The following is a 20,404-nucleotide window of genomic DNA, read 5'->3' as shown; positions in this document are numbered from 1 at the left end:
AGCCTGTGTTATTGGTTTCCCTTCATGAAAGGGCAGAGGACTTGGGTTTCTGCATGTTCCCTATCTCTGAATAATTTGCCTGGACAGCAACTGTAAAGGAAAAAGAACCTGCCACCAAAATGTATGATCCTTCCTCCATTTCTCAGATCTGGATGAAGTTTCATAGTTGTTAGGGGCTGGAAGGCATCTTGCAGATCATCAGGTCCAGCCCCCTGCACTAGGCAGGAAAGAGCACTGGAATCGGATGACCCCAGCAAGAAGTGAAGCTACTAGATTCATAGACTGCAAGGGGCCGGACGAGACCTCAGAAGATCTTCGGGTCCAGACGCCTGTACTGGGCAGGAAAGACAACTGTGGTCAGGAGACCCCAACAAGGTGACCATTCAGTCTCCTCTTGAAGACTTTCAGGGTAGGTGACTGCACCATCTCTGGAGGGAGCTTATTCCCCAGTCTGGACACCCTGACTGTGAAGAAGTTTTTCATAGAGTTGAGCCTGAAACGGTCTTCCAGGAGTTTGTAGCCATTACTCCTGGTTTTCCCCTTGGGTGCCCTGGTGAACAGTTGCTCACTGAGCCCATGATGTACTCCCCTGATATAGCGGTAAGCTGCTACCAAGTCTCCTCTCAGCCTTCTCTTTTTTTAGGCTGGAGAGACCCAAGTCCCTCAGCCTTTCTTCATATGGCTTGCCACGCAAGTCTCTGATCATACGCGTGGCTCTTCTCTGGACTCTCTCAAGTTTTTCCATGTCCTTGTTGAAGAGTGGCACGCAGAACTGGGGGCAGTCCTCCAGCTGCGGTCTCACCAGTGCTGAGTGTGGTGCAAGAATCACCTCCTTGGTTTCACGTGAGATGCATTGGTTGATGCACGCCAGAGTGGTGTTTGCCCTGTTGGCTACAGCATTGCACTGACAGCTTATGTTCACGCAGTGTTCAGTTATTACCCCCAGGTCCCTTTCGGCCTCGGTGCTAGTAAAATTAGCGCCACCGAGCCTGTAGGTGTGTTGGGGATTGTTTGCCCCCAGATGGAGCACCTTACACTTCTCGGTGTTGAACTTCATCTGGTTCTGATCTTCCTAACTCTCCAGCCTGTCCAGGTCCACCTGAATCTGCAGCCTGTCTTCAGGCGTGACCACGCTCCCCCATAACTTGGTGTTGTCTGCAAAGTTGCCCAGTGAGCTTTTCATCCCCGCCTCTATTAAGCCAAAAGATCTGATTAGCCTATAGCAGCACATCAAGTGATCTCCAGTCAACGGACAGCCGAAGAGATGACTCTGCTGCACGACCTTGGGTAGGTGCAAGTTTGCCCGAGGAACCCGGAGGAGTTTTCAACTCTTCTTGGGAAGCAGAGGTGGGAGAGTTGGCTGCGCTGTCAGGGGGTGAAGAGCACATCCTCTAGGGAACAGGGTGCTCCAGACCTGGGGAAGGTTAGCGTTCACCACAACCATATACCTCAGCTTCCTGTTGGAGGCTGGGATGGCTGTGGGGCAGGAGACTGTATTTCTTTGGAGAAGACCTTGGATGGGATAGATCTGACAAAGACTCTTATTACATCTCTGTGATCCGCCAGGCACTTTATGCATTCTCTGCACTGTGGAGGTGACAAGGCAAGGGATGCTTGAGGCAAGAGGAGAAAGATGCTCTATTAACTCCCCAGTCTGTGGTGGTCTAGGTCAAGCCACCCTGAGACCCATGTCTCTGTCTCTGCAGGGGCCAATGAGTGCACAAGCAGCACAGCAATCCTCGGACGGCAAGAACAAAACTACTTTCTTTTGAACTAAGGCTTCAACTTCGGTGTATAGCAATAGCAGATCTTTAATGACTGATGCAACCGGTCATCACTAGAAACTTGGTTCTGTGCTTATTCGTTTCCGAGCTGGGATGCCAGGCTTTCCATTGGCCTGCAGCATCTGCTTCTGACCCCAAAAGGTAGCGGGATCATAGACCATTACAATGCGCTATTTGATGCGCTCCCATAGGCTATTCAGATCTTTGCTTGATGGCTCAGTGCCCCTCATGGACCACGTAGACACATCTGGTAGCTCTGACTTCAAATTCAGTTGAGCCCTTCTTCCCCATCTCCCCACCCACTCCTGTACAGGCTAGTCAAGGAAAGAGGCAGGCAACATCATTATAACATGAACGCGTCTAGACCAGAAATATTGCAACCAAACCCCCAGGCTGTCGTGTTGCTCTCTGGCAGGCCACGGGGCTGTTTTATTCTTTTGATCCAATTTCCCCGTTTCTCCACCTTTAATAGGAAGATCCAAAGAACTCCTGCCACATCATCCACGTATCCCCAGTTGGACTGGGCAGTTTGGGTGGTGTGAGCTGATAAGCTTTTCCATCAGCCTGCCGTTCACCCCGCCATCCCAAGAAGTACGTTCTTGGAGCGGGACATGGGCATGGCCCTTGTGCTAGAGATGTACCTCTTACCGTCCCTATGAAAATCCCTCCAGTGTTGGCCAAGTTATAAACCTTGGAAAAGTCACAAATTGCATGTGCTCAGAAGGGTCCCCTGTAGCCACGGTGTCCAGCCAGTGACGTGCATGCCACAAATGGCACAGGCAGCTGGTATGTTTGGCCACGAGCCCCAGGCACCAAATTAAAGTGAGCACTGGCAGGACCTCGCTAGAGGAGGGAAAAAGGAGCAGTGATGTTCAGGGGAGGGGACAGATATCAGAGTGACAGTCAAGGAGGGGTAGAAATCGGGTGTCACTGCCTGCTTAGGAATTTGACCCAGAGGTGTTGCCAAATTCAATGTTGTCACAGTGCAGTGGGGGTGGCATATCCCACCCACCACTGGGCAGTGGTGGTGGTTATCTCATACTTGGGACTTAACTTGTGGTGCCCTTGCCAGAATGTTTGGCTACCGCTGTCCTATAGCTTACCAGCTGAAAGCTCTGAAGACTTACCCCCCCGAACTCCAAGACCGTAAGTGTATCCCATCTGCACACCAAGTCACTGAGCTGGGTCCAGATCCAGGGCTGTAGAAAATAGGAAGTTGCTTCAGGCCAAGGTGAGGGCAACGTTGGAACTGAGAGCATTAGGCAGGTGCGTTGTGTGCCCGTGCTTTCCTCCTTCTTGGCATCCAGTAGCACAGAGGAAGAAATGGATTTGGATGCACGAGGCAAAAACGCCGTCAGTGGGAGATGGAGGAGGAATTGGTCCAAAGAGCCTGATGAGATTGTGTGGCTAGGCAAGGAACTGGGGCTGGAAGCCATTGAGGCAGGGGTAGGGGTGAGATGATCTGAGATGAGAAGCTGGGAAAGGGAAAAGAGTGTGACTGATTAAATAAAGAGACTGGGGGTGCATCTACAGCAGACTTTTTTTTTTGCTGTGGAACTGCCTAATTAGCTCAGCTTTAAGGTCTCAACATCTACACATGCAGCCCTATTAGGCATCAGGAAACTAATGAACTCTGCTGCAGGTTGGCACTTATAAATACAAGTACTATCCTGTGGCGGTGTTCCTTAGTGCGCAGCAGTGCACGTGTAGACACTGATGGGGGTGGCCAGGGCACAAGGGTGTTGCCTGCAGGCCAGCCCCTCTGCAGCACGTGGAGCCTGAGGGGAGCAGCCCCCGGGGCTAGCAGGCTGTCCCCCGGGCTCCCTGCCAGCCAGGGCTGCTCCAACCCAGCTCAACATGCTGTGGTCCTGGGGGCATGTTCAGACATGGTGCTTGGGAGTTATAAACCTTGGAAAAATCACAATTGCACATGCACAGAAGGGTCCCCTGTAGCCGCGGTGTCCAGCCAGTGACATGCATGCCACAAAGGTTTATAACAATATGTACCAAAGTTAATTGCTCTGTGTTAATAGCACATGTAGATGCACCCTGGGACTAGGAATTTGTGAGAAGTATGGGACTGGAAGGAAAAGGAGACAGGCCTGAAAAGGAGCTGGGGAGCAGTGGCAGCTTGCACTGGCTCGTCAAGTGACTGGGCTCAGCTCCAGGCACGGGGACAGGCTCTGCTCTGGCTTTTCCAAACTTCTGAGCGTCTGGCGTAGAGACCTCGGCATCATCCTCTGAATGGATCTTTGTGGTGTTGCAGGGATCTATCGTTTGTATAAAATTAGTGTTGCAACCTGTCAGGTGATATGTCACGGGCAGCCGTAACAGTTCAATCACCTAACTTCAGTTAAATATCCTTCGTGCTTCCCAGGCACTTCCATAGGAAACGTGCATAGGAAAAACATACAAAGCCCAGGAGAAATGTAAGGGGCAGCGGCAGATACTACAGGGGCTTTGTCAAGACGGTGCAAGGTGCAGCCCGCCAGCCGTGTCGGTGGGCCCCTTGGCTCCTTGTGCAGGTGTGTGGGTCTGTCCCTGGCGCTCAGGGCAAGTTCACACCACGCAGCGTTGCGTGTTCGAAGCATGTTATCGCTAGGCCTCTCTCCGCACATTGCTGTTCTACGTGGCTGTTGCCGTTCGGTTTGTCCTAGATGAGTGCATCCAGCTCGGTTCATGTTGGACCCTGTTCTAACACAACTCACTTCCCTCCTTTCTTCTTTACCCCGCTCCCTTCCCCAGCTGATAACAAGACGAAAAAGAAAGTAGCCCATCGGGACAGGAAGCAGGACTTCTCTGCCTTCAAGCAGACAGACAGCGAGATGAAGGTTAAAATATCACCGCAGCTCCTCCTGGCAATGCACCGTTTCCTGGCAACAGGCAAGTGCGGCTTATCACCGTTTGCAATCGCGCCAGGGCCCGAAAGCGAGTTTGTCGGCAGAGGCCGGTGAGGCGGGCGGGCAGCGCAGGCAGGGGGGAGGCTGGCCGCTGGGGCGACGAGTAACGCCACTGTCGTGTTTTTCTTTTTAAATTCTCTCCTCTCCTGTGTTCAGTGTCGGCATGAACCCTCTGAGACATTTGCCAGGGGTGGACCAGTAACTTTAAATTGGTCTGAAAGGTAAGGACGAATGCAAGTGCCGCACTGCATGTGTAGAGTCCGTCAGATTAACGACTAGCAAGTACGCCCCGCTAGGAAGCATTTAGGGACCACACTAATGAAGACTCGGTGCCAGCTGGCCAGGTGTTTGGGCAGCTGTTTGCGACTCCCCCTTGGTGACTCCTTTGGGAAGAGATGCTGGACTTTTGCAGGAAACCTGTTCCACGGGGCTTTACTGACCTGAAATGCAAACATCTCTGCACGTTTAGATGAGCATTGAGCAGATGGCTGGAGTACAACTTTTCCGGATGGATTTCTTAGTGGGATGTGTGTCCTGAGCTGGCGGCCTCCATCCGGGTGCGGATAGGCAGATACCCATGCCCCCGGATCACCTAGACACGTGGCCCCATTGTGGGCAGTCTTTGCGGGGAACCTGTCGATTAGGTGGCCCCTGCAGCTGTGTTTCCTTTTCATCCTGGAGCTGATCCTGCCTTGGGGCAGGGGGTGGCCTGGAGGGGTCCCCTCCCAAACTTGTTTTGTCTGATTCTAAGGTTGCGAGAGACCCGTTGGGTGGAGGGTGTGTGGGAAGCTTGTCCTGCTGCTCTCACTGACCCTGTTTGGTGTCTAAATAAAGACCTTCTGCGCGTGGGCTTTTCAGTCGAGCACCTTGCAGCACTGCTGCCTTCAGGAGAAAGGAACCGTTCAACAGGAAGGTGCAGATTTAAGAACGCGCGTCGGTTTGCATGGAGCTCTGTGGAGTTCCCCGACACTTTCTTGATGTAATTTGATGGACTTTTTTTCCCCCTTCATTTGATGGCATTGTGGTTCTGCTTGCCTAGGAAACATGAAAGGATTTTATAGTTTGTCACCTTGTGAAGCCATCACTATAAAAACAGTTCAGTGTTCAGTTTGGTTGGATAGCTTGAAATGCAGAGCAGGACCTGTGTGCAGATGGAGGGGCCAGCGGCTCCTGAGTCCTGTCCTCGACCCAGCCGTTAGCAACTTGGCCTTTTGCATGCCTGTGTCTTGTGTATCTGTGGCCTAACTCAACCCCAACCCAAGATGGGCTTTTTTTTTCCCCTGGTGCTTTAAATAGCTCCTGTGGTGAGCAGTAGAGAGTGTGAGGAAGAGGTGGTCAAACGTGGTCTGTGTTATGCATTAATCTCGTGTGGTTTGAACTTACCCGGTTCCTCTGTCCCATTGTCACTGTCTCCACGTGGACTGTGACAGGCTGAGTGGCACCTTCATTTCATCTTTCGGTTTCTGCAGCAGACTGATGAATAGCGATGTTCTGGGTCCATCAGTGATCAGAGAGCCCTAGGAACAATTGCCATAAATAGTCAATTTTCACATCACTTCAGACAAAACCTAGAGGCCCTCTGGGACCCCACCTCTACCCCTTCCCTTCACAAGTCTCGAATGAGACGGAACAACTGGGATTCCCGAGCTCTCAAATGGGCAGATTCTTCTTCCTTTTCCCATTGCGCTGGGGAAATCATTCTTGGTAATTTACAGACTACTTCAGCACCTCAGGTAGGGGAGAAGAAAACAGGAGTTTCCAAGAATTGGGGCATTCTGATTTCCTCTTGACAATCTACCTAAGTCTCTCAAAAGACAGGAAAACTGTGATTCCGTATCGTATCTCTCTGCATCTCTTTTCCTCTTTTGAAGTTGATGCTTATTAATGAGTACTAATTCATTCCCATGCCCTTGAGGTGTAACGTCAAGTTGTGTCTTGTGTTTATAGAAGTAGAAGCCTTTGGTCCATCCCAGATGTCGGAGAAGATCCTTCTAAGGCTGCTAAAGCACCCCAACGTCATTCAGGAGCTGAAATATGATGAGAAGAACAAGAAAGCCCCGGAATACTACCTCTACCAGCGAAACAAGCCCGTCGACTACTTTGTTCTCATTTTACAGGTCAGACAAGTGATGGGAGTTATATGCAGCCCTACGTATGGGGAAGCATGTCTCCTCCTTCCTCTCCCTGCATATCTGTTTCCATGTAGTCTTCTTAGAGCATGGGGATGGCAGCTAGGAAATTAGGGCTGTATTCCCGATTCCCTCGTTAACTTGCTAACTTTGGACAACTCATTCAGGTGCTCCCAGGCTCCATTTAACCTTTGTACGGTGTGGATGACGCACCCCTGCTTCTCAGAGAGGATCCTCCTTTGAAAGTTGCTGTGACAGTACAGATGGGAGCAGAGCAGGCAGGGGAAAGGAATTTGTGTGCAGCTGAAACTGGTGACAAAACGTAGGTCGAGCACAATGTAATGGCTTGGATTGGAGTTTGGACAGGATGCTGGCTAGCCTAGGTTTTTGGGGGGGTTTTCCCACCTCTCCCTCCAAGAAGGGCCTTGATGCGATCGCGATCTCTCCTGTTTTCCACGGGCTTAGGAAGTCTGCGCCTGTAGTGTCACGGATGGTGGCTGCACATTAAGTGAGGGCGGAGCGCCACCTACCGCACGGCCACCTTCACTTCCTTTGGTTTCCTTCGCAGTTCTTCCATCCATGCAGCATCTCCGGCCTGTAGCTGGTGTGAATCATTGAGATGGCAACCCGAAGTGCTGCGGAAGTCCTCATCTACTTGTCCATTTTCTTGATTAGAAAGGGTATTTCCTCCACGCAGATGTCACTCCCGTTGGCGGTGTCCATCTCTTGAGGTTTACAGCTCAGTAGCTACCGCAGAACATGTAGATCCTGTCTGCCCCAAGACTTTGAAACTCCATTACCACCTTTCTGCAAGACCAGTACTTAAAGCTGCCTCTTGCTGGCAAGGTGCTGATGTTTCCAGTCTGTGTAAACTGGATTCAGACATACTTACAAAATCCCTCAAAACACTGGTAGCTGCCTATTCAGTGCTTGGATGATTTTATGACATGGTATCGAATGTAAAAGATCTTTTTGTTTTAAACACCCATGGTAATAACGAAAGCAGCCCCAAAAATATAATGCCACATCTCCAGTCTAGCGCTGTCTGTTTGGATTGCTCTTCAGTCTTCCACAAAGCATGGACAGCCCTTTCAGCTCCTCTTATGCTGTGACCTGTTGCAGTCTGAAATGGTGCTGAAGGGAAGATAATAGATCTGGATAGACATGACTGGAGAGTCTGCCTTGGAACAGAAGAGCCCTGTGTCACAAGGGAGGGTGTGATGAGTAAAAACAGTGTGTTTTCCCATGTGCCTGTGTTACACCTGCAAAAGTGTGTGGAAAAAGCCCATGCTAGCACTAGGGTGCTCAGGTTTATCACTGCAAGGTCCTACACCTCAGCACAGCGGCAGACAGATACTTGTGCTGTTTGCTGTAGGCTTGGAGTTGACCTGGATGTCCTAAGGTATTGATTTTCACCCAGAAAGCATGCAGGGAAACAAGTACACGGTTGGTGCCTATAGTAATCTAAATCAGTAGCACTCGCTCACTTCTAGGGTGCCACTTGCTTGCATTGCATGTGCTTTTCTCTTGGACAGCAGCAGTTTTATATGCAGCCACTGATAATGTTTTTCTTTCAAAACTCCTCGCAGTACATTTATCCAGTGGTGGGGAAGCACGAGCCCAGACGGCGGGGTGTGGCTGGGCACTCGTGGCATCATGCCGATGGAATTTTGCTGCCTGGCTCTCAGCTACCAAGCCGCTCAGCTTTCTGCCATGTGTTTCTCTGCAGCCCAAATTTGGAAAGGGCAAAATGTTTTTGTGCAGCGGATGGAATAATAAGGTCCCAGAATAGAGGCGCCTTTCTGACAGCTCAGAGCTTTTCTACCATCCACTCCAGGTTGACTCCTAGAGAGGGCAGAGGTCTCGCTGCATGTATGGTCATCCCAGGGTTGCAGCCTGCGGTGAATAATTGCCAGTAACCGCTATGGTGAACAGCGTATTTGTAACAAATGAGTCTTTGCCAACCTTACCCCGTAATATCTTTAGTATCTGTAGCTATTTCTAAATGTACCATTAGCTGGGGTTATAGCACTTGATCAGGTCACGAAAGTGGATTATATATTATGATTACCTATGACCATGAGAGTGGGGGGCTGAACTCAATGACCCAAGACATCCTTTCCAGCTCCATGCTCCTGTTTCTAAATTTGTTTTTGTTGCATTGTATTCGTCTGTTTTTTCCTGTGGTGGCCTGTGCTGGTGCCAAAGCCAGAGACTTTGGATGGAGAATGTCAACGGGCAACAAGAATTATTGTAATTATTTTTTATGCAGGTAGAAAAAGATGCAGAAAAACTCATCCACTTCGGTGCAGTGTAAATGTGTTGTCACAGAACCAAAATATTAGATTCATTTTGACCTGCTTGTAGCCACCCGGCCTCCCCGTTGTCTTTTTATGCATGACCAGTGGGGTATTCCCGTCTGTCCTGTTCTCTAGCCCGTCAAAGACTGAGAGCAGTTTGGGTGACTGAATTCCATTTACCTAAATCCTCCAGGCCCAGGTGGCTTCACTTCAGTGTTACACCAGACTTCTTCTACCCTTTGTCTCAAGCTCCCAGCAGAATTCAACCCCGCTGAGGGTGCTGTTGAAAATCGGGCCTCCACACCTCTGACTCTGCTGCATGTGCATCATGGTCACTGAGACGATAAGCGTTCATCTTTAGAATGGGTATTTCTCATCTTCATAACTGGCTGCAGCAGTAATGTGTGCTGCTGAATATCTGCCACGTTCCACCCCAGAAGTGGCTGCATTTTGCTGGTGCCATAGTTGTATAGCATTTGTTAAAGGTGTTGGATCCTTCTGCATGAATCTGCACACGGTAGTAACGGCTGTGTGATTTGCAAACCTGGTGGAAACAACTCACCCAAATTAACCCTGAGAAAGGTGGCTCCTTCAGGAGCGAGGGCTTTCTTTTCTGGGGGAACCTCCTTGGTGCAAAATGGACAACTTTGCCTCCCAAAACAGGTCAAGCTGCCCTCCACTCCCAGGCATGTTCTCCTGCGGGTGTGTCAGCAAGGGGGTCTTTGCACGTGTGAATTATTTGAAATGAGGGAAGCTGCCCAGAGATACTGGGCAAGTGTGACGCAGGTTTTCTCGGGCTAAGAGATTATTCCTGCCGCCACGCTGAGCCAAGGGGAAGTGGCTTGATGGTGCATGAAGCATGCTGCGGGAGGGGACGGAAGCAGTGCCGCTGGGGAGGTCCTGAATGCATTGCTCTGCTGAGTTCAATTAGCTGTGGCTACCAAGGGGCCTGGTGGATCTGTGGGGGAGAAGGAAGGAGAGGAGGGAAATAGCTCCTGCCTGTATTTGTGTACCCCGAAGGACTTGAGCCGAAGGCAAGATTTAACGCTGAATTGCTCCTTTGGGCACGACTGCAGCCTTCAAGGTGCAGGTGTGGGATAACGTCTCTGCTCTGGGCTGCTGGTGCCTTTTCATGACCGCTCTCTCCTTTTCTTCAACAGGGGAAAGTGGAAGTAGAGGCTGGGAAAGAGGGAATGAAGTTTGAAGCTGGTGCTTTTTCCTACTATGGGGTGATGGCCCTCACAGCATCGCCAGGTATGTCCTCTTCCAGTCTGCTGCTGAGCTCCCTCTGTGCACGAGCATGCCTTCCTCTGGGTGTTTCTGTGCGGGGAGAGGGACCCCGGGAGATGCCCCTGCTGTGCTTGTCCTGGCTGGTGTCACCAGTAAATACCTCCCCACCAGTGAAACGAGGTGCCTGGTGTGTTATGTCTGGGTGGGGCTGATGTGGCTCATGACATGAAACCTGCATGCTTGCCAGCCTGCAAGCCCAGAGCAGACAAGAGCGTTGGCCTGGGGGATCTCTCTGGCCTATGATGACGAGAAGCCCCCACCGTATAGCAGAGCCTGGAGGAACAGGCAGCGCGAAGCCTGTGGGAGACTGAGTGGTACAACATCCGACTGCCTGCGGTTTGGATAGCCCATCTCTGCAGGCCCTTAGAAAGCAGCTGGGATGGGGACACCGAGGGGAGGTTTTCCTGTCCTGGAAAGCTGGTGAGGATGAGCTGGGACAAGCAGCTTGCGCAGCCTCGCACACTGCAGGCAAGGAGAGAGAACAGCAATGAGAGAGGCTTGCTACTGAGCCCAGGCCCAGGCAGATCCCCCAGGAAAAACCAGAGTCCTGTGATGTGGACACAGCATCAAGCCACATAAATGAGGCACGTGCTGCTGTCTAACACCATCCGCAAGCGAGCGTTTGTGCTGGCTCCCCAAGCGCACTGCTGGCTTGTGGCCACATCGTCCCAAGCAGCGAGCGTGGCTAAGCAAGGCCGGGCTGGATTGCTGCTTAATAAGCTTGCCAGTGCTGCTGGTGTTAGTCGTTAGCAGGCGAGACTCATCCGTGGGTGAAACCACTGAGCCTCTGCACATACTGTCATGCCAGGGTTGTGCGTGGCACCCAGCTGCACTGTATGTCAGCTGGAAGCCACGAACCAAGATGTTGGTCAGCTGTAGCGATTAAAAATCCCACAAAGCTTTTCACAAGCGTGTGTGAGAGCCCCAGGGCGTATGTCCTGCCAGCCCGGCGTCGGGTGGAGATGCGTTTCTTCGCTCCGGTTGACATTTGTTTCTAGTCTCGAAGGAGCAGATTAGCTTCTGTGTTTCATTCCAGTGTTGGCTCTGTTGCAAGAAGGGAGTTATTGAACCCCACGTACACTGTTAAATGGCTTTAGGAACCTGTAGAGTGATCAGTACTGTATAAACCAGGTATTGACGTCTCCTTGGAAGAGCAGGTGATTCGAATCCTTTCCCCAGGGGATGGCAATGCCCTGGGACGTTTGAGGTGTGATGGTTTAGCTCCGCATTGCCATTTGGCTGGACGTATATTAGTAATTGCACATGCAAAGCTGAAGGCAGTTGTTCCTCGCATGTTCAGGGCGTAGAGAGATCTAACGAGAGAAATGCACCTGCGGGCACGTCAGCCAGGGGCATGTGCACAGCTGTCGCGCCCCCGGCTGAAGCATTGCAAAACGCTGCAGCCTCCTCTCGTTCCCTCTGTCCCCCAGAGGTTGATGGGGCTGGGGCCGAGCGCCTAGCTCCAGTGGTGGGCAGCCGTCTGGGGTGGGGGGGTAAGGCCAGCTCCAGTGGCAGTGGAGGTCCGAGAAGGGGGCGCAGGGGTCCCAGTCAAAATGCACCAGCTGGCTCCCCCTTCTCCCTCGTGCAGACAACCAGCGAAACCCTCCAGCACAGTACTTCATCCCCAAGAGCTGCTATTTTTTGGAGACATTCCGTCTTTTTGGGAACGTTGGTTCAGCCACCCCTCTGAAACGCAGCAGTTGTTAGGTCTGTCCCTACCCTCATGTTCCCTCAATCTTGCTGCTTCCCGGTAGGTTTTGACGACAGCTTGGCCACAGATCACGGCAAGGCATTGATGGGTGCCTTAGCAGCGATTTCCATTGCGTATTTGTCTGTGTGTGTGATCCCCTCCCTGTGCTCTCTAGTTGGAAGCTCAGGATTTGCAGTACAGACGGGTCACAGGTTGGCGAAGAATTGACTCTCCCCTCACTTGTGCCTGGGCCACGTATGAAAATCCTTCACGGTGGTGCCTTTTGCCAGCATGGGTCAGCTTGGATGCCCTGCTGCTCTGGTTTTTAATCTTGCTGGCACCTTTGGGTGCCTCTGGCTTTTCTTCCCAGCTTTGGCACTTGCATTCTCTCTCCCCTCCAGACATTTCCTCCTCTCTCCTCGCGGGCAAGTGATTGCCCCTGCATGCAGCCTGGGAGGCACCTGGGGCTTTCTCTCGCTTTAAGCACAAGCACTGTAGAGCACTATTTGCATGACGGCTGTTACAGATGTGCATGTTATTCCCGGTCGGCGCTCTGGAGGGGGTGACCGTGGTGAGTCGCTGGTCTCTTGGTGCCCCATCGTGCCTGTCTGGGTTTCCCGTTTGTGCCCTTTGCCTCCTGAACGCATCCCGAAGTACAGCACCAGAACTCGGTGCTGAGCGGCAGTCAGGGCCGGCAAGTGGAGCACGTGTAGTGTTTTGCTGATTTGTTTTTTAATAATTCCTGCAAAGTGTCTAACCAGTTTTTTAACCCCTTTAGTTCTCTGCAGTTTTGTCCTTGTGGTTCAGGTCCGCGCACAGAGCGAGTTGGGCTTTCTCCCCCGTCAAGCGTGGATAGCCATGTCCCTCCTGGTCACAATCTCATCCTTTTTCTCTCCCTCTTCTAGTTCCCTTGTCCCTGTCTCGTACCTTTGTTGTCAGCAGAACAGAGTTGTTAGCAGCAGGTTCTCCAGGTAAATCCGCATGCTTCTATTACACCCTTCTTGTGGCTGCAGCGACCCCATAAAAAGCCAGCTGCGGTCTGTATTTCTCTTGACCTCTTTGCTTGTTAGGGAGATGTCCAGCAAAAAAACGTGCCTGCCAGGTAGGTATCGGGGGTGACCGAGTCGTCGCGACGTATCGGGTGCGTGAAAATGAAAGGAGAGGACAGAATACTTGCGTAAGAGAATGGCTTCGGTAATGAGCAGGTTCTCGCTCCTGGCACCGGGGCTGTGGCAGGGCGTCAGGAGGGCCCTTTTCTTAACCAAGAGCCCGGGCTTCTCAACGTACGACATGTCTCCATTCTGCAGAAGGTCGAATTGAAACGGAGGAGAGGGGTGCTGGAGGGCAGCCAGAAGAAAGAGTTAAATGCAACTTAGAAATGGTTCCTCCTGTTCAAACAAGCTGTAAAATCTATAGTTTGTGCATAAAATATTCCTTTCAAATGTCCTTGGATCTGCAAGTTTTCTTCACAGCTGATGCAGCCCACTGATGTCTGCTGAGATCTTACAAACACGCCAAATTGATCGTTCAGCCCTAGATGGATTTGGGGTGGTTTGTGCCAGTAGTTTGTGAATGAAATCTGTGGGAAGAATGTGGAAATGTTTTTTAGGGTTGGTTTTAAGAGCACGCATTACAAATGACTAAGTCGATCTTGCGCAAACTTCCTGAAAATGTTTTGCTTAAGCGCTAGCATCAGGCCAGACAGGACTTATGAGGCTGTTTTGAACCGCCAGAAGTAGGGAGGAAAGAGGAGCCAGAGCTCGCCCTCCCTTGTTAAGCATGTACCTGGGCCAGCGAGAAGATGAATGGAAACGTTACGCAGAGGGAGAGCCAAGCGTACAGGAGTGGCCGAATGCTGGAACGGGCATCGTCCACAAGCCACTGTCTCCATCTTCGTGCACCTCTAAACTCAGGAGGGAAGGACAGTGATGAGTGCTTAAATAGAGAACGACTTTCAGCATCCAGACTTCCCTGTGTCCTCCATCTGCTCCTCTGGATTTCCCCCTCCTCCCCTATGTTGTAATTTTCCTCTGTTCTCTCCTCTTTCCTGAGAACTAGTCTCATGCACATTCCAGATAAACTCCAGGTTATTGCCCTGCTGGAGACTTATTTTTATTTTTGTTTTGTGACCTGTTACTTTCCAGCAGCTAAAATTGAAGGGGAAAAAATTAATCTTTCTTTAATTAAATCACTTGATGATGGGTTTTTTTTTCCTTTTGAACTCTGCAGCTTTGATGATCATTTTCTGGCTCAGTTCTTTTGCTATGCCCATCATTTAAAGAAAAATTTTTTTTTTACCCTCCTGCCATGTTACGAATGAAATGTACCCGTCCCATTTGCAAACTATTTCCAATATAAATGCCAGGCATTTTTTCCAAGCTTTTTTTCCCCCCCACTCCCGGTTGAAAAAAAGGATAATAGTATGGAAAATAATAGCAGTGGACAGAATATTCCCCTTGAAAGGAATTGATATGGTAACTGGTCACTACGGCAACTCGCTGTGCGGTCCGACGTCAGCCGGCGGTACAGAGGCGATGAGATCAGGGCCCCCTGCGGCGATGGGGGTTGGTCTGAAACCAAAGGGGCCACCGAGTGAACCCCAAGGCCGGGGGGTTCTTCGGCTCAAGGTTTGTGGTGGGAAGAGCTTTCTAGGCACCAGCCGAGCTGCTTGGGCAGCGTACCGAACAGGATCTCATGCTGTTTATCTGCCTTCACGGTCTCTCGTTTACTCAGCTCTCCCCCGCGCTGCCCCCGGCTTGCACGTGTGCCCGGTCTTGCCTGTCTGCCTCTGTGCCCCTGGGTACTTCATGTCCTCTGCTTGTTCTGTCCTCCCTTCCACCCCTGCCCCTGTTTTCAGCCCGCTGCTCCCACGTACTCCCTTCCCCTCCTTTTGCACTCGAAGTTCACCATCAGGGTGCCATTAAACAAGGATTTCGGGAGAGCAGGTCTCGCTGCCCATGAATGCAAAGCCATTTCAGACATCCCTCTTTCTCCCCAAGTGCAGCAGCTACGCTGTTCTTGCTCCGTATGTAGTGGGGTGAGAAAGCAAAGGCCAGTTCATCTGGCCTCCGAGTATGCTGGCTGAGGGCGAGGACCGGCATCTTTGCTTATGATCAGGTCATGAGGCGCCCGTGGGGGACAGGTATTCATTAGCATTGGGTTGTTTCTCAAGGAAGCCTCATAGGGGTGTCTGAGACTCCAAAGTAGGGGCCACGTGGGGGCCTGCCGCAAGTCTGCTTGCCTGCGAGTTGAGCTTGGCATTGCCTCTCGACCCATCGTGGTCACTGTGGTGGTGGAGCCGGCACTGGAGGCTTGCCTCGTTCACAGAACCATGTTTTCCTTCCCGGGAGTTTGCAGATGGAAGGAGAAAGGTGGGCACTGGGTTGTAAAAACAACTAGCAAGTGAAAAACTAATGGGGTGTTTCAGTTCTGTCCTGAATCCGAACGAACAAAGGTTGAGTGCTTAGAGCGATGAAATGCAAAACAGCTCAGCCCAGGGGCAGACAAAATGCGTCCCCTCTGAGAACTGTTGAAAGCTGCCTCTGCCCACGGTGCTGTGGCTTAATGAGAACATGCAGCAGATCTGGGTCCTCGTGGCAAGGAGGAGAGTAAAGGCTCTGCGGCTAAGTCAAGGAGACGGTGCTGAGTTCTGCGATACCTTCGAAGACTGCCCTTCCTTGGCAGAAGGATGCCACCGTGAAAGCAGCTGGAAGGGGTGAGCTGTGCTGGCTGCCAGCTCAATGCGAAGTGGCTCACATGTGGGTTTCCTAACCAAGGAAGACCTCTCCGGAGGATGCGCTTGCTGCCTGTCTGGCCGGACAAACCAAGCCAAGTCGGGTTCAGTCTGGGACTGGTGAATCTCGAGTGCGATTGGGACCAGAAATCTACCTTGTGGTCAGCACACGCAGCATTGTCACTGACGAGGGAGGAAGTCTGGGGACGCTGCATTTTGGAAAATGTTCTTGCAGCAGCCTTGACCCTCGTAGGTCACCAAGTTGGTGGCAACTTAGAGTAGTGAAGGCTATATTTTAAGGTGCTTTACTGAAAATAACTTTGGCTTCAGTAAAGCATAACTCTGTGATAGTTACAAGCTTCCTGTGAATAAGTGAAGCTCTGTAGTGCACAGGTGAGTACAAGGGGCCAATGGCTTGTCTTTACGACCCCCGGGGAGAAGGAATGCCATGCTGTGTCCTGAATGTAGGATTTATCCCTGCAGCAGCTTATCTCCTTGTGTCTGTGCTGCCTGGCAGGCAGGGGTGGTGCTGCATAGCGCCCGATCTCCTGTACTGTTTCAAGCACAAATGATCACGCCCATTTCCACGTGGGGTTTAAAGGGAAGATCATTTTGGGAAGAGATGAAATGGGAATTGTACAAGGGAGAACTGTGGCCCAGGCGGCACCACCTGTAGAGATGAGCTCAGCCAGGCACGCGAGTTAGGCAGGTACAGTGAGGCACACCTAGCATTGAATGAAGTAAAGGGTGTAACACAGTACGTATATATAAAGGGCACCCAGATCCTTGGATGAAAGGCGCTGTGTAAGAAGTGCAAGGATAACGAAGCATGGATCCTGGGCATTTTGAATATCACGTGTCAGCTCTGGGTGGAAAATGCCCTGGATCTCCTGGGGGTCTTGCTGGTGAACTGTGTGTTGTGTGGTGTAAGTACCCGTGCAGCCTTACTCACCTTTATTTCAGAAGTCTCTCTGCCTTCTTTCCCCCTTCTCCAGCTGAGAACAAGTCACCGCCTCGTCCTTGTGGCTTGAATCATTCAGACTCTTTAAACAGGAGCGATCGCATTGATGCGGTGACACCAACGTTAGGGAGCAGCAACAACCAGCTGAACGCGTCTTTCCTTCAAGTGTATGTCCCGGACTACTCGGTGAAAGCACTCACAGACATTCAGTTTGTCAAGGTAGGAAAAGAGACGGCGGTGGGGGGCTCCTGCTCTGAACAGCAGCTCTGCTTAGTGTGGGGTGGGCGGGGGGCAGTCGGCAGACTCACGGGTTGCAAGCGGTTCGGTGCCTGGGTGACTTGAGCTACGAAAGCCGCAACGGTAAACCCCCTGCTGCCTTCTCCCTTCTGCTGTTTGCTGACTCCCTTTCTCCTCCAGCTTTCCTCAAGTAGGACAGTGCAGGTAGCCTGCCTCTCCCGGGGGTATAGACATAAATACTACCCCGTCACGAAAGCCCCTCCGGTGTTGCAAGGCTTTGCAAGGTCTTCAGATTGACTTGAACTGGAGGATTCCCCTTGGTGAGCAGTCCTGCATTCATAAACTGAAGGAGTCAGCCCTTGGCCCACAGGTACAAGGGACACTATCCAAAAGACTCACAGCACCCTCTCACATGCCTCTGGGAAAGGCGGACCCCATCTTTCTACCAACTGCTGGGCACTTTGCTCTGCTCCCCGTTCCTCGTGTCCCGTTAGGAGAAGCGGGCATTGAAATGTATTGGCTCCTTTGGGCTGGAGGAACATGGATGTAACCAGACAGTCCTGCTTAACTGGCGTTCCCGTCCCAGGTCGGGAGGTCGATGTCCAGTGGCAGCGCAACTGTGGTGTGTAGCTTCAACTAAGCATTTCTAACTGGGATGTTGCTGTTCAGACGCTGTTTATGCACAACACGCATGATCTGTGAATTTAACTCATTCAAAGGTGTTTGCCTCGGCTAATCCAGCATTAAAAGTTCCCCTTAATTAAGAATAAAAGTGCGGTTCCAGATGTACTGAGCAGAAGATTTATTGTTAAAGAAAAGAGAGCATAATGTCTTAAAACACTAGGCTGCATTGGCTCTCGCTGCTCAGACCTGGTGAACAATGTCTTGCTTTTGAAAGCTTGCCCAACTCTCCCAACTATGCAGTTGGTCCAGTAAAAGATACCACCCAAGGAGATTCTTGCCTCTTAAAACACAGACACATGTGCCATTTGATGCATGTGGTATTTATAAAAACAGAGCCACTGTCACACTTATTGCCATGTGTTGTGTATTGATTGCAGTGGCCAGTCATCAGTGCGTCCCGAGTTGTACAGGTTGGCTTTTCGTCTCAGTTTATCACGAGGACTTCCCTGCCGCCACTTTGCCATTCCCAGACCTTATCGAGTGGCTGAAATGTGTGTGACACCTACCAAAGCCTCTTCTGACTTATCCACCTTTGCATTTATCTCCTTAGTGCTTAACATTTCACGTGTGTTGTCCCATCTTTATCGTGCAGTCACTCATACTGATAACCCAAGGTTATCTCATTCTCACACTCACAAATGCATTTTTGGGGGCATTGCGAGCCAGTCGCCTGGCTTCCCCGTTCCCCCCCTCTACTGTCTAGCCATCGGGAAGCTGTGGGTTGCTAGAAGGAACCCCTTGTACTTCCCTCAAGTCAGTCAGCTGCTGCTGCTCAACCTGCGGTCACTCCCGTATGTACATCGCTTCAGCCAGTGTCAGGAATCAAAATGGGTAATCCAGCGTAAGGGGATTGCTTGCCGCTTTCCAGAAAGCATTCGGCATTTCCTGTACGTAGCATCTCAGCCCTGTGAGCTGCAGCATGGGGTGAGCCGGTTTGCTTTCTCCATGGGGAATCGGGGCTCAGAGCAGGGTTTTGATATTCTGGCCCAAGTTGAGAGCAGCAAATCTATGGGGGTAGCAAGTTTTTTGAGAGTCTTGCCTGACTTTGTTTTTTCATCTGATGTTGGCCCTGGGCACGGCTCAGATGAGACTGAACCAGATGCCCGTTGGCATCTGGGTAAGGACTCCAGTCTGGCCCGCACTGCGCGTGGAGGGCCTTGATTACTCCTACGTGTAACGCTCCTTCCTCCCCAAGCTCAGTGTCAGCGAGGTCTGGATTGGTCCCAGGCATTTCCACGGCTGTAAGTAACTGGAAATTCCTTGGTGCCTCCTCCAGTTTCTGCAGCAGGTTAAATCCTTCCCTTGTCATGTGGCTCCATCCTCTGGGTTGGCGGAGTTGTGATAGCGGATCGTCGCCACGTCGCGGTAGTAAGTTGGGGCCACTCTAGGCGTGCGACTCTGGTTTGTTTTATAGAAATTGGGATGAATCCAGGACAAACAGACTTTGCTTGCGGTATTCGGGGAAATGGAGGATATTTATGTTCCCAGCAGAGCAGCAGAGACAGAAGTGTGATTGTGGCTTTTTTGTGTCCTCTCTTGTCTGCTTGGCATAGATCTCAAGACAGCAGTACCAAAATGCCCTGATGGCATCTCGGATGGACAAAACCCCCCAGTCCTCGGACAGTGAAAACACTAAAATCGAACTGACTCTTACGGAGCTGCATGACGGTTTGCCAGACGAGACGGCAAACCTGCTGAACGAACAGAACTGTGTGACTCACAACAAGTCCAATCACAGTATGCACAGCGAAGGCGCCATCTAGGAGCTACCCCACCACACGCCCCCCTCCTGCCCCATCTCTCCAGCAGGACCAGCCCTCGCTCCTTCCTGCCTTCCACCTGGCCGCGGACACCGTTTAGTACGTGCTTGAAATGCTGTGCTGCACCCAGTGCTCTGAGACCAAAGACGTTGTGCCCGTCTCGGGAGCAGGAGAGGAAGAAACGAGGAGAGCGGAGCAAGAAAGACAACAAAAAACCCAAACAAACCTTGGGAGCAGCGAGCCACCCTCGCGAACAAAGCGATTCCTTCTTGCGGAGTAGAATGGCGTTTATTTTTTAGCCGTACCTTTGTTCCTCACTGGGTTTTTCCTCCTTTCTAAATGCTCACAGGGGAGCTTAAGAATTTTCTCCGATTTATTTTTTCAAGAGAGATCATGTTTTTAAAAAGAGTATTTTGCAGAGTTTAAAATTGTTGCTGTCCCTCCCCAGCCCCAAGTAGGCTGTGTCGTGACTTTGTGAATTGGCTCCAAGTGTCCTCGGCCTCTTTCCATCCTTCTCTTTGGTCCTTTTCTGTTGGTAAGATGGTAACTGGTACTTGTATGTATTTGTCTCCTACAGACAAGGAATGAGTGGAACTTCAAGGAACCTCTGTCATAACCATCTGAAAGTTTGGGGAAGGGCATTACATTCTCCCCAGCTCAGTTTCAGGGAAGGGGTGGTTATTTTGGTGTTAATAATCTCTCCGATTGCAGAAGGTTTCTTTGTAAAAATGCAAATATTGTTACATTTACAGTTTTGTAGCCTCCAAAAATATCATGTGTTTTGAATATGAAGCTGGGGGTTTCATGGTTTCATAGTTGGTCGGGTTGGAAGTGACCTGGGCAGATCGAGTCCACCCCCTGCCATGGCAGGAAAGAGTAGTGGGGTCAAACGACCCCAGCAAGGTGTACATCCAGCTTCCTCTTAAAGCCCCCCAG

At 51.1% G+C, this 20,404-nt stretch overlaps 1 protein-coding gene across 1 annotated transcript in view; it reads left to right on the top strand.

Annotated features, from left to right (window-relative positions):
* CNNM2 (cyclin and CBS domain divalent metal cation transport mediator 2) overlaps positions 1-20,260 on the top strand; it is a gene marked incomplete at its 5' end in the record, with an annotated part of 134,723 nt that extends 114,463 nt beyond the window's left edge. Inside the window, 6 exons of the mRNA XM_019555483.1 lie at positions 4,530-4,667; positions 6,632-6,801; positions 10,274-10,367; positions 12,999-13,064; positions 16,822-17,006; positions 19,262-20,260. Coding sequence (XP_019411028.1) covers positions 4,530-4,667; positions 6,632-6,801; positions 10,274-10,367; positions 12,999-13,064; positions 16,822-17,006; positions 19,262-19,471 — 863 coding nt within the window. The remainder of the gene's footprint in view (positions 1-4,529; positions 4,668-6,631; positions 6,802-10,273; positions 10,368-12,998; positions 13,065-16,821; positions 17,007-19,261) is intronic.
* Positions 20,261-20,404: the final 144 nt, after the last annotated feature.

The sequence above is a fragment of the Crocodylus porosus genome, unplaced genomic scaffold (assembly GCF_001723895.1).
Source record: "Crocodylus porosus isolate Cpor-Errol unplaced genomic scaffold, CroPor_comp1, whole genome shotgun sequence".
NCBI classification, from domain to species: domain Eukaryota; kingdom Metazoa; phylum Chordata; order Crocodylia; family Crocodylidae; genus Crocodylus; species Crocodylus porosus.
This window is presented reverse-complemented; position numbering and strand designations above follow the sequence as displayed.